At 41.3% G+C, this 13,458-nt stretch overlaps 1 protein-coding gene across 3 annotated transcripts in view; it reads right to left on the reverse strand.

Annotated features, from left to right (window-relative positions):
* Window positions 1–13,458, reverse strand: part of LOC144678927 (calnexin-like) — a 53,682-nt gene that overhangs the window by 38,130 nt on the left and 2,094 nt on the right. For all 3 annotated transcript variants that reach the window (XM_078539028.1, XM_078539037.1, XM_078539046.1), the window contains exons 2-5: window positions 6,977–7,148; window positions 5,928–6,001; window positions 5,703–5,761; window positions 3,092–3,233 (exon numbers count right to left, since the gene is read on the reverse strand). In XM_078539028.1, the coding sequence (XP_078395154.1) occupies window positions 3,092–3,233; window positions 5,703–5,761; window positions 5,928–6,001; window positions 6,977–7,135 (434 nt within the window). In that variant the 5' untranslated portion in view covers window positions 7,136–7,148. The remainder of the gene's footprint in view (window positions 1–3,091; window positions 3,234–5,702; window positions 5,762–5,927; window positions 6,002–6,976; window positions 7,149–13,458) is intronic.

Consider the following 13,458-nt stretch of genomic DNA (forward strand, 5'->3'; position numbering starts at 1 on the left):
TTTTCCTGTGGTCTGCAATGTCAATTAGGTAGTTTACCTCCCCAAGCTTCTTTGCTAATCTGTAGGGGCCACTGAACCGGACTTCAAAGAGTTTACATAGTATTCGTAGGAGCACTAGCACGTTGTCTCCTAGTTGAAAGGTTCGGGCTCTGGCATGTTTGTCTACCTGTTTTTTCATAGCTGTTTGGGAGATTTTTTAAGTATTCTCAAGCCACATCACAGGCTCTTGAGTCACTCATAGAACACCGTTACTTGGTCCAACATGGAGACTTCCTCCTTCTGTTCTAAAAATCTCTCCTTGATTAGTTTCAGAGGACCTCTGGTGTCCATAAACCAATTCAAACTCAGTAAAACCGGTGGACTTATTGGGGTGATTCTCTGGTATCAAACAGAAGAAAACCTAGTCTTTTATCCCAGTCATGGGGGTACTCATGGCAGTATGCCCTGATCATTGTTTTTAGGATCTGGTGGTACTGTTCTAGCACCCACTGTGGCTGTGGGCAATAGGCTTCTGTTGGGTCACACCCTGGTTACCCATAACTTCCTGGAATATCTGGGACATGAAATGTGAGCCCTGATTTGACTGGATCTTCGTGAGCAGTCCATACCTGTAAGGAATTGTATTAATTCCCCTACCACCGTTTTGGCAGATATGGTTTCCAGGGGAACGTTCTCTGGGAAGCAGGTAGCCACATCCATGATGGTGAGGATAAACTGGTAGCTCCCTCTTGTTTCGGGTAGGGGCCCCACACAGTCCGCTAGTGCCTTGCTGAATAGTTGCCCAAAAGCAGGCATGGGAATCATAGGTGCAGGTTTTATTGCAGGCTGGGGTTTTCCCACAACCTGGCAGGTGCCACAGGTTCTGCAAAACCTTACTACATCCTTGAGAAAGTGGTCAGCGAAAATGCTGGCTGATGCGGGTTTGGGTTTTTCCCCACATACCAATATACCCTGCCTTCGGGATTTCGTGTGCCAGCCTTAACATTTCCCAATGCCAGGCACTTTCTCCTGCAGCTGTTCTGTGTCCCTGACCTCGGTTGATTTCTCTGAGACTACTGGGGATGCTATCACTTTTGATCCTGCCAGGTCATTGCTGAGGAGCATGTTGACCCCATCCACAGGCAAACAGGGAATGACTCCCACAGTCACTGCTCCTGACACAAGGTTGCCCTCCAGTTGCACATGGTATAAGGGGATGGGCATGTACCCTCTTAATACCCTTTACCAACACCTTGGCACTCTGGTGGAAAGGTATCTTCTTTAGACAGTTACCAGTTTCGAAAGATGTCTAGATTACAGGAAATGTCTCTCTCTTCACACTTACGAGGAGTCTTGTTTGTTTTTCATCTTCCACCTTGGAACTTTCATTTTTAAACAGTTCAAATTACAAAATTTACAGTCAGTTGAAATTTGAAAAATCATATTTTCAAAAATGAAGAGACATAACCTCGTGACAGAACTACCCTCCCCTCTGAACATCTTGCCACCAGGAGAGCCAATTCAACTTAAACCACTAAGATAAAAGCAAAATACTGCAGATGCTGGAAATCTGAAACAAAAATAGCTGGAAAAACTCAGCAGGTCTGACAGCATCTGCGGAGAGGAACACAGTCGACGTTTCGAGTCCATGTGACTCTTCATCAGAACAGTCTGATGAAGTCATATGGATTCGAAATGTTGACTGTGTTCCTCTCCACAGATGCTGTCAGACCTGCTGAGTTTTTCCAGCTATTTTTGTTTTTGTTTCAACTTAAACCACGTTAGGGGTAGCGTTTGATATCCAAACTTGGGTGAACAGTACAGAAACCATCCTACCTGTCAATTCTATGCTTTCACTGCATTTTTAAAAACTTGTAAATGACTAAAGCATTGTACTTTTTTTTCGTTCTGCCAAACTCCCTATTGAATTTACATATATTAGCCCAGCATTTTCAGTACCAAAGCTATTATAGCACTAGGGAACCGGAATTTGATTTTTCAGCAAGCAACTTGAAATTCTTTCAGACAAAAAAAAGCAAACCCAGAAATTCTTGGAGCTGCTGACAATCTAAATCTGCTTTTATGCTGACCTTAGACGAGTGCTTGCACTGCCAATTCCTGACTTTGGATCTTCTGCAGCTACCAGCAACTCCAATGTAAATTCACTGGATTGTCTTATCTTAGCAAACTATTTTAATGGACCATAACTTCCGATTAGCATCAGAAAGTGTTGGCCCGTATGATTAAAAGAAATAAATACACACTTACCTGGTCTTGAAAATTACGTTGACGCTTCGCCGGAGCTGCTTTGGGGGGGGATGAGAGGTTGGAAGTCCACGGGGAGTAGGATGTCCGAAGTTGGGGGCGGAGGTCAGTCGAAGGTCCAGGGGGTGGGGGGGCATCGGAGGTCAGGGAAGTCCCATGGGGTCGGTCTGGGTCTTTACAATAGTTATTCAGAAGTTAGAATAGGTTTTAATTCTAATGTTTTCTGAGTAACTATTTGTATAACCCTGGCAGAACCACCCGAAGTTTGTGATTTAAACCACATTTTCAGATGGTCCCCAGTGTAGTGCAATTGTCCCAAGGAAGTGTGCACTTCTGGGCAATTGCCGTGCAAACCCTTACCTGGGAACTTTCCAGAGGGATTCCCCAGCGCCTCTTTGGGATACCCCCAAATCAGATGCTGGGGCACTTGGAAGTTACAGGCCAATAATTTTGTCAAATTAATATTGGGGTTTTTGGAAGCACAAATACCCCTCTCAGGCCAATGCAAAGCAACCTTTGGTTTACACACAAAACTATAACAGTCCACTTCCAGACAATTCTTTCATCAGGTGAGTATATAAATCAACTGATTGATGAACACATGTAGACACATTTTATCTTCTTCAAATTTTTAGGCTTACAATTTAGCATGATTAATTATTTTCCAATTTTGATCAGATATAAAGTAGCAAAACTAAACCTTAAAATATTTTCGCAGTTTCACCTCATGGTTTTTGTACAATATGTGTAAATGAAAATCAAATAATGTCAGACATGCAATATTGCATTGTTAACTTTATAAATTATCTTGTAATTCCCCTTCAAAGATGACCAAATAGGTACTTACTGGATAATTAAAGGTTCACCTTTGAACAGGAAAGGTTTCTTCAGTGGAGCTGAAATTGCATGGTGCTTTGCTTTTGACTTCAGCACCAAACCTTTGTCACCAGGCACTGTGTTTTCCATCAACTCCTCTACTGCCCATTTTCCTACAAAAGGCAAGAAAAAGAAAGTTGACAGGCTAGACTATTATAAATTAAATAAAAATGTACTTCATATTTAATAATCTGCTTTGAATGTAGCACTATAATGTTCTGATGCTGTGGCATAATATGTAGAACATGAGTAGCTTTATTTTAAACTATGTTCTGCTAAATAAGGAGGCATGTAAATAGAGCATGCATTTGACATTTGCAGGCTCAAGTTACATGATATGAGTCCTCCCTAATTTAAGGGAGAATTATTAAAATACAAATTCATGGATATGAGGACTTAAACAGCTAAGCCCTTAATCTCAGGTGCACCTTCATAGGAAAGTGCTTATCACAGGAAAGCTGTAGCCATACTGGCAGGTGATCTGCTCGAAGTTCTCTTGGCCAAGACACATGAAATCAGAATTTACCTGTTAATTTTCCATCCTTTCCTCTGTTCTACACTTTCAGTGGACACAGCTATGGCCAGGAACCTAGCTAAGAACATAAGAAATAGGAGCAGGAGTAGACCATAGCGCTCCTCAAAATTGCTTTGCTATTTAATTAGATAAATGTTTTTTCTTCCATCTCAATTCTAGTTTCCCACCTGATCCCCATATCCCTTAGAAATATATAAAAATATATTGATCTCAGCCTTGAATATATTCTGCAACTGAACATACACAGCTCTCTGCAGGTAGAGAATACCAAAGATCGAAGAAATTTCTCATCTCAGCCCTAAATGGCTGACCAGGTCCCCTATCTCTAAATGTTCCATAAGAGGAAAACAGCCTCTTAGCATCTACCCTGTCAAGCCCTCTAAGAATTTTATACATTTCACTGAAAAACACTGAGCGTACATAGTTCGTGGAACAAACTAAATCTCAAGGCTACATAAAGAAAGGCTATTTATGTAACAAAGATTGGGGCCTGGTCATGAGATAAGACATTTTAAGATAAGATAGACAGAAAATACTAAAGTACAGAACTACGTACTGGAATATCGCACAGTAGAAAGTGTATTTTTATTTGGAAGTTACATCATTCTTTTTATTTTCAGGTTTCCATGAACCAGGGTAAACCAAGAGACATATCCCCAAATATTTGCCAATAGTGCCAGCCAGTAGCATTTTTCTACTATAAAGTGCTTTCCTTCCTATTGCCAGGTCTTGATTTCTTCTAGAGGAGCCAGAGCACAAACCCATGTTGAAGCATTTTATATTTGGAATTCTGTACTCCAGAGGGCTGTGGAGGCTCAGTCATTGAGAGTATGTTCAAGCCAAGAGCTGGACAGGTTTCTAGTTATTAAAGTCATCAAGGGATGGGGATAGTGCAGGAAAATGGCATTGAGGTAGAAGATCAGCCATGATCTAGTTGAATGGCAGAGCAGGCTCGAGGGGCTGAATGGCCTACTCCTGCTCTTATTTCCTATGTTCCTATTCTAAGGCGCTAAAATAGCTGTTACTACAATAAAAGCAGGCTTGCATTTATATAGCGCCTTTTCCACAACCACCAGACATCTCAAAACACTTTACAGCCAATGAAGCACGACTGAAGTGTAGTCACTGTTGTAATGCAGGAAATGCGGCAGCCAATTTGTGCACAGCAAATTCCCATAAACAGCAATGGGATAACAACCAAAAGATCTGTTTGTGTTGTTGATTGAGGGATAAATCTTGGCCAGGACACCAGAGAGAAATCCCCAACTCTTCTTCAAAATAATGCCACGAGATCTTTTACATCCACCCAAGCAGGCAGATGGGGCCTCAGGTTTAAGGTCTCATCTGAAACACAACACCTTCAACACTGCTGCACTCCTTCAGTGACAGCCTTGATTTTTGTGCTCAAGCCCTGGAGTGGTACTTGAGCCCGGAACCTTGTGACTCAGACGAGGGTGCTACCAACTAAGCCACAGCTGATATACATTGTGCAGTGACATCACCTTTCATTATCAATTTAAAATGTAAACTTTTTGTTAAATAGAGCAAGTGCCATTTACTGACCCCAGCATCAATTAAATACTTTCAATGCTCCAAGCAAACCTTTTGTGCAATGATTTTAGTGGCATGGCACACCACAAGAGAACCCTGCTACATTGCTCATGCATGTCTATGACTAAATTAAATGTAGGCACTATCCCATAGTGCCAGTTACAATGCACTGACCATTACTTCCAGGACTTCAACTGATCTGATGTAAGGTAGGATTAGTTTGAATATTAGGCCTTGATTATACAAAGTTCTCTCCCTTACAACTTAAGGAAAATTCAGCTCAGCAGTTGGTCCCCAATTTTGGAACCGGCCAAGCTTCATTTAAGCCATGTTTCAACAATTAGTGGTAAACAATTTAAAACCACAAGACATAGAATCTCATGATTACACATCCATCCACTTTCAGAACTTAGCTACTCGTGAAGCACTAAATAACAACAGTTACATTAGTCACATTAATTGAGAAAATAAAAACTACAGTCTAAATGACCCTTACCATCATATTTTGCAATATCTTCATCTGCATCATCTTTCTTGGTCTTGGACAAAACCCATCTTTAATGAGAAAGGAAAAAGAGCGAAAAATCATTTGTGCCATGATGATTTTTTATTCAATGCTAATATCAGCATATTAGCATAGCCAAAAAAAGTGCTAAATAATAAATGTCTTAAATGAATTGCATCTTTCTCAATAATCTTGGAACAAAAAAGATCTTCTTACCCATCTAAATTTCCACGATCAAATGTATCAGTAAAATATACCTCCCTAATAGGCACTGGTGTCTTGTATGTTACCTGCAAGTTTAGGTAAATTTCAATAACTTGTATACAATAAACAAAAACTTTATTTATAGGGACAAAAGATTGTTTATATTATAAATATGCTTTCCTTTTATGTCAAGTTTGGACTTTGCATTTTCTAATCATAACAATTCAGAAAGTAATATGGCTATTTAAAATAGTTTCTTATAATTAAAATAAACACATTTTTAACTTGCTAGAAAATTGACCAAAAGCTGGATCCAGATTACCCACTCACTGCCTGAATCTCAAACTGCCCATCCTAGATGGAGCTCATGGCTGACATTTGTATGCTGTAAACATATACATCAGTTTCACTGTGGAAGAAAATTCAGATATAAGATTTGAATAGGTGGTAAAGGGTTCAAAACGATTTTTTAACCTTTTGGGACCATGATGGAGCTAGTCCAGACTGATGGGATGGAAAACTTTTCTTTCTCTCAGCTGAAAAAAATCCGTTACAAGTTTGGGCAACATTAATTCAGGTTGCAGTAGACTCACCACCAGACTAAAATATACCGGTGCATGGAGATCATTAAAGATGTGAGAAATTGAAACTTCACAGTTGAGGATGCTATTCTTAGATTAGATTGGGTTGGAGGCTTACCAGAATTGGAGGCCATTCTGCATTTTGCCAAGCTATGCCCAATTTGCTCAATGCTGAAGCATGCCCAATAGGGAAATACCCCCATTTTTCTGTATAGTTAGCCATCCTTATGATAAATGCAAGAATGAAAACATAAGCTGTATAATTCAACAGAGTTTCTGCTAATCCAATATTCTCAGACTGGATAATTTTCATTGAAGTTGTCTGGATATTAGGAAAGGCAGAGATTTTGAATTCAAAAACAAGGTTTCATTTTAATAACTGCAACTCCACAAAGTCTATTCTTCATTCTCCTCTCCCTTAAAACAAGCAATACTGAAACACAAGTCACATTCGGAGAAGTGTTTAAAGTAAACCTTCACCTGAACTGTAGATTTGCTATCCTTAGTAGTTTGACTGACAGTGCTGGTTTCTTCTATCTCCAAGGCATCCACCTCTGCTTCGTCATCATCATTTTCAGCCCAGACTACTGCTACTATGAGCAAAAGTCCAAGAAATAACTGTTCCCATTTCAGCCTCATATTGATTGTTTACCTGTGTGGAATATACAGAACTAATGACCATCACATTTTTTTTTAAAAAAAAGAATTGCACCAATTTTCTTCCCTCTTCTCCAGAAGATACCAACTCCTTTATAGCTCCCTCCTGTAAGCGCTCATATTCATGAATAGCCTGCTCTGCTACTCATACAGCTATAAAGAGAGTGTGTGGGGAAAAATATGAGAACAGAGCATTATTTGGTCCTCACCCAACTTCCAACAGCTGAGATTAAACAACCCAATGCAGACCAGGGTTGAACGTGGGACCTTCCTGGGCAGTCTGTATAGCTCAGGCACTCAATGTCTAATTTGAAATAAGCACCCAAAGTGGAATTAATGAACTATTGTATCAATGCTGAAATGGAGCAAGATCCAAAAGGAAATATGTAGCCTTCATTAATAATGAAGTACACCAAGCAAAAAAAGTTTTTTTAAAAAAAGTCATTACTCACTAGACCACATACCAAGCATACAGCTAATGTTATTTCTAACCAGTCTGGTAAGGTTATGATTTAACATCACAACAGAGGACAGAGTCAATTATAGCACAAAATAAAAGATGAGTTGCAATACATTTCTTTAATACTGAATATTCCATAGTAGTATAATGCATTATAAAAAAAAAGTTTTGAATGGCTTGCCAACCTACATTCCAAAAACAGTGGCCCTCCTTTCAGTCTCTACCCTCCCACCCTCCTCAAATGGCTGAGTTGCCAAAATCAACCATGATGTTATCAGCATGGTTTCTAAGCAGGTTAGTGTCAAATTATCCATATTATGAATAAGCAAGAACACAAGAATAGCTTAACACAAAGTTTTAAACTGTTTTACAGCATTGGATTCCATGAAGAGTGCCACTGACTTTCAAAATAACATGCATTAAATAAAATCATAATTCAAAATTTAATGAAGTTTTCCCCTTATAGCCTACATGCATTCATTCTCTCCAACTAAGAGCGCAGAAGAATATTGATTGTCAGGAATATCAAGTATAGTTCATAAATTATGCAGTGGATGGACGGCATAATTCAAGCAGGGTCAAGTCTCCCCCTTCTGCTCCTCCCATTATGGACTAGCACAAAGACGCAAAGCATTTCACAGAATGAAACAGTCAACCAATTTATTTGAGCTATGCAAAGTCAGACGACATGTTCTCTGGGACCTGAGCCTTTTTCTGTCCTTAAGTCAATTTTTTACCCTAGTAGATACTGACCCACCTATTCTATGAGCCTTAGTTTTGTTAACCATCCTTTAATGTGCTACTTTGTCAACATTCTTAAAATCCATACAGTCAACATCCACTTCATTCTTCTCACTGTTATTTCATCAAAAAATTCAATTAGTCAAGCACAATCTGCCTTTTATAAATCCATGCTGGCTCTCCTTAATCAATTCAAATCTCTCCAAGTACCTGTTGATCTTTTTCCAATTAATCCTTTCAACAGCCTTGTCTACCACTAATGTTAAACTGACCAGCCTGTAGTTACTAGAAATGTCCTTAAACCCTTTCTTTAAGGGTATCACATTTATCACTCGCCAAACCTCTGGCACCTCCCAAGTATCTCCATCCTCACTTTCTTTAGCAACCTGCAAGCCATCCGGACCAGGCGACTTATCCACTATCAAGCATCGCCAGCCTTTCCAGTACACCCTGCCTATCAGTTTTCACCCCACCCATTACCTCTACCATATCCACTTCTATTGACATTTTTTTCAGCATCCTCTTCCTTAATAAACACCGATACAAAGTACATATTAAAAATTCTAGTCTTGCCCTGCTCCTCTTAAGCACATATCATCTTTTTCACTAATTAGGACCTACCCTGCCTCTTCTTACCTGCTCACATGTTGTTAAGATTTTTCGGTTAATATATTTGGGGTAATACATTAGCATGGATAGAGGATAGGTTAACAGACAGGAAGCAAAGAGTAGGGATAAATGGGTCATTTTCAAGTTGGCAGACTGTGACAAGTGGAATGCTGCAAGGATCAGTGCTGGAGCCCCAATTATTTACAATCTATATAAACGGCTTAGATGAAGAGATAGAGAATAATATATCCAAGTTTGCTGGGATACAAAGCTAGGTCAGAGTGTAAGCGGTGAGGAGGACACAAAGAGGCTGCAAAGAGATATGGACAGGTTAAGCAAGTGGCAGATGGAGTATAATGCGGGGAGGTGCAAGAATTCTTTTTGGTTATTAAAATGGAAATGCAAAATGTTATTTTTAATTTTTTTTAAAAAGGCATGACATTTATTAATGTTGACGTCCAGAGAGACTTCGGTGTAGGTGTATAAGAAACACAAAAATAGCATGCATGTACTGCAAGCAATTAGGAAGAAAAATGACACTTCTGGCCTTTTTTGCAAGGGGATTGGAGTACAGGAATAAAGACGTCTTACTACAATTGTACAGAGCTTTGGTAAGACCACATCTAGGGGTACTATGTGCAGTATTGGTCTCCACATTTAAGTAAGGATATAATTTGCATTGGAGGTGGTACAGCAAAGGCTTACTGGGTTGGTCGCTGGGATGAAGGGCTTGTCCTCTGAGAGGTGATCTCATTGAAATATTCAAGATTATGAAGAGGTTTGACAAGGTCAACAGAGATGTTGTTTGCCCTGGGTGGGGAATCTAGAATACAGGGGAGAGGGGCACAGTCCTAGTATAAGCGGCCGATCATTTCGGACTAAGATGAAGGGAAATTTCATCATTCAAAGGGTTGTGAATCTTTGGAAATCTTTACCACAGATGGTTGTGGGCACTCCGACATTGAATATACTTAAGGCTGAGGTAGACAGATTTTTGGTCTTTTTGGGATCAAGTGATATGGAGAGCGAGCAGGAAAGCGGAGTTGAAGCTGAAGATCAGCCAAACAAGCATATGAAGTAGAAGCAGAAGTAGGCCATTTGGCCCCTTGAGCCTGCTCCACCCTTCAATTAGATCATGGTCTATCTGTTTGTTGAGTTCCACATTCCCATCTACCCCCAATAACCTTTGGTTCCCTTGCCGAACAAAAATTTATCTACCTCTGCCTTAAAAATGTTCATTGATCCCACTTCCACCACCTTCTGAGGCAGAGAGTTCCAAAGCCGCACAACCCTTTCAGAGAAAAAAATTTCTCCTCATCTCTGTCCTAAAAGGGCGACCCTTAGTGCCCCCTAGTTCTGGACTCATCCACAAGAGGAAACATCCTTTTCACATCTGCTTGTCAATACCATTCAGGATCTTATATACTTCAATCAAGTCACCCCTCACTCTTCTAAACTCCAGTGGAAACAAGCCCAGCCTGTCCAACCTATCCTTATAAGTCAGCCTGCTAATTCCAGGTATCAATCTAATAAACCTCCTCTGAACCACCTCCAACGCATTTACATCCTTTTTAATACGGAGACCAGAACTGTACACAGTATTCGAGATATGGTCTCACAAATGCCCTGTATAACTGAAGCCTTATTTTTATGTCTAATTCCTCTTGTAATAAAGGATAACATTCCATTAGCCTTCTTAATTAGTTGCTGTACCTACATACTAACTTTTTGTGATTCATGCACTAGAACACCTAGATCCCTCTACACCTCGGAATTCTGCAGTCATTCTTCGTTTAAGTAATACTCTGCTTTTTTATTCTCCCTGCCAAAATGAACAACTTCACTTTTTCCCACATGTAAATGCGTTGGAAGTAGTTCGGAGAAGGTTTACCAGCCTAATACCTGGAATGGGTGGGTTGTCTCATGAAGAAAGGTTGGACAGGCTAGGCTTGTATCCGCTGCAGTTTAGAAGAATAAGAGGCGACTTGATTGAAACATAGAAGATCCTGGAGGGGTCTTGATGGGGTGGATGTGGAGGGGATGTGGAGAGGATGTTTCCTCTTGTGGAAAAATCTAGAACTAGGGGTCACTGTTTAAAAATAAGGGGTCGCCCATTTAAAACAGGGATGAGACGAAATTTTTTCACTCAAGAGGGTTGTAAGTCTTTGGAACTCGCTTCCTGAAAAGGTGGAAGCAGAGTCTTTGAATATTTTTAAGGCAGAGGTGGCTAGATTCTTGGTAAGCAAGGGGGTGATGTGTTATCAGTGATAGGTGGGGCACAAATTTCAGGTTGCTTTCAGGTCAGCCATGATCTTATTAAATGATGGAGCAGGCTCGAGGGTCTACTCCTGCTCCTTGTTTGTATACTCCATCTGCCTGATTTTTGTCCACTCACTCAACCTATTTATATCTGTCTGCAAACTCCTTGGGTGGAATCATCCCAGAATTGCACTAAGTGCAGTAGCAGGTGTAAAAAAACGACGTTTTATCTGCCAGCCACAAGGCGTGTTTTCACACGTTATCATCCACCTCCCGCCACACTGTTACCTCACTCCAGGTGCCATATTTAAACTGCAGCCGTGCACGCAGTTCTCAATGCTTGCAGCCCAGCACTGTGCCAGTGAAGTCATGGCCCCGAAAGCCAAGGAGAGTTCAGTAACTCGTCACTGGAATGCCTTTTTGTCGTGATGTCCTCCACCCAGCTCTGGCCGCAGGAGGTCCAGCAATCTCACTGCTCCAGCATGGGGAGCAATGGCAATGGCGGTCAATGCCAACGTTGCACAGAAGAGGTTGGCCATCCAGTGCAGAAAGAGGATGAATGTTCATCCATGACGCCAGGATAAGGCGACCATCTCAACACTCTAAACTCACATACTCACAAGGCCATCACACATTCACTTGCATTTCAATCACTGCCAGTTCAAGGGAAATCATCACTCACTCTCTCACACAAACCCTCACATTTCCATCTGGCTTCATCTCGTCTGAGACTGCCTCCTCAGCCCTCACCATCTTGAGGCCACTTGCACAAATCAACATGTGCCCCCACACACACCCTGGAATATTACCCCCCACTTCCCCAGTAAAGCCTTTGCCCTGCAGCCTCTTCCCTTTCCTGAGGTCACTTCTCCCCTTTTCTCAAGCAAGCCCTAGCCTGCAGCCATTGAAAAGTCACCCCCACCTTACAGCTGGGCAGTAAGTAGAGACCTGCCCATGCAACCCCTAAAAGTGATGTGCTACTGCCTGCGAAGTCCAGCACTGATGAGGGCAAGTGCTGCCCGAAGCAAGGTAGGCAAACAAACCTTGAAGTCCTAAGCGAAGTGCAGCTCGCCAGGTGCACGTCACTTATGTATAGTTGTAAACACATCGGGGGATGATTCCGGCGAGCAGGGCTTATAATGAAGTGCTAAAGTCTTGAAATTAGGTACCCGACGTGCGGCGGCAGGACACGCAGCCTGCCATTGACAGGCAGAACGGAGATCGCAAACTGGTTTCACGACAGTGTGAAATCGATTTTTGGGCTTCTTGCCATATTGTCTGCTCAAGCCTGCCGCTGCCAACTGGACCAATCAATTCTGCCCCTCATGTCTTCTACTCAACATACTTTCCTACCTATCATTGTGCCATTTGCAAATTTAGTTACCATGCCTTTGCTTCCCTCATCTAAGTCATTGATGTAAATTGTAAAATGTTGAGGCCCCAGCACAGACCCCTGCGGGGCTCCACCCGTCACCTCCTGCCAATTAGATAAAGACCCATTTACGCGCACTGTTTTTTGCCAGCCAGCCAATCTTCTATCCATGCTGATATGTTACCCCTATACCATGAGCTTTAATTTTCCGCAATAAATTTTTATGGTGGTATGATCATACACTAACACTACGTCTTCCCAATCAGTACTACCATCCCACCTCCCTTTTGCCCTTCCCTATCTTTTTTGAACACTGTATATGCTTATTTATTAAGTGTCCAGTTCTCACCTTTTTAAGCCATTTTTCCATTATTACTACTACATCATATTCGCACACAACTATTTGAGCTTGTAGATCACCAACCTTATTCACCACACTGTGTGTTAAGTACATACATTTTAAACTTGTCTTGCATTCCTTGTAATCCTTCTTAGACTGCTCCTATCTAATATGGTACTACTGCCCTCTCTAGTAATACCCAATCACTCACTTCTTTATACACCCTATTCCTCTCTTCTACTTCAATAAGCTGGGGCCCAACCTCTGGCCAATTTAATCTAAACTCTCTCCAACTATACTAGTGAACCCTTCAGTGAGGACATTGGTGTCAGTCTTGTTGAGGTGCAGCCTTTCCCTATCAAACAGGTGCCTCCTTCCCCAGAAGTGATCCCAATGTCCCAAGAATCTGAAGCCCTCCCTCATGCGCCATGTCTCAAGCCACACATCGATCCTCCCTATCTTTCTTTCTACTCTCACTAGTGCACGTCACTGGGAGTGATCCAGAGATTACCTTGAGGACCTAC

This window comes from Cetorhinus maximus, chromosome 1 (genome assembly GCF_964194155.1).
Source record: "Cetorhinus maximus chromosome 1, sCetMax3.hap1.1, whole genome shotgun sequence".
NCBI lineage: Eukaryota > Metazoa > Chordata > Chondrichthyes > Lamniformes > Cetorhinidae > Cetorhinus > Cetorhinus maximus.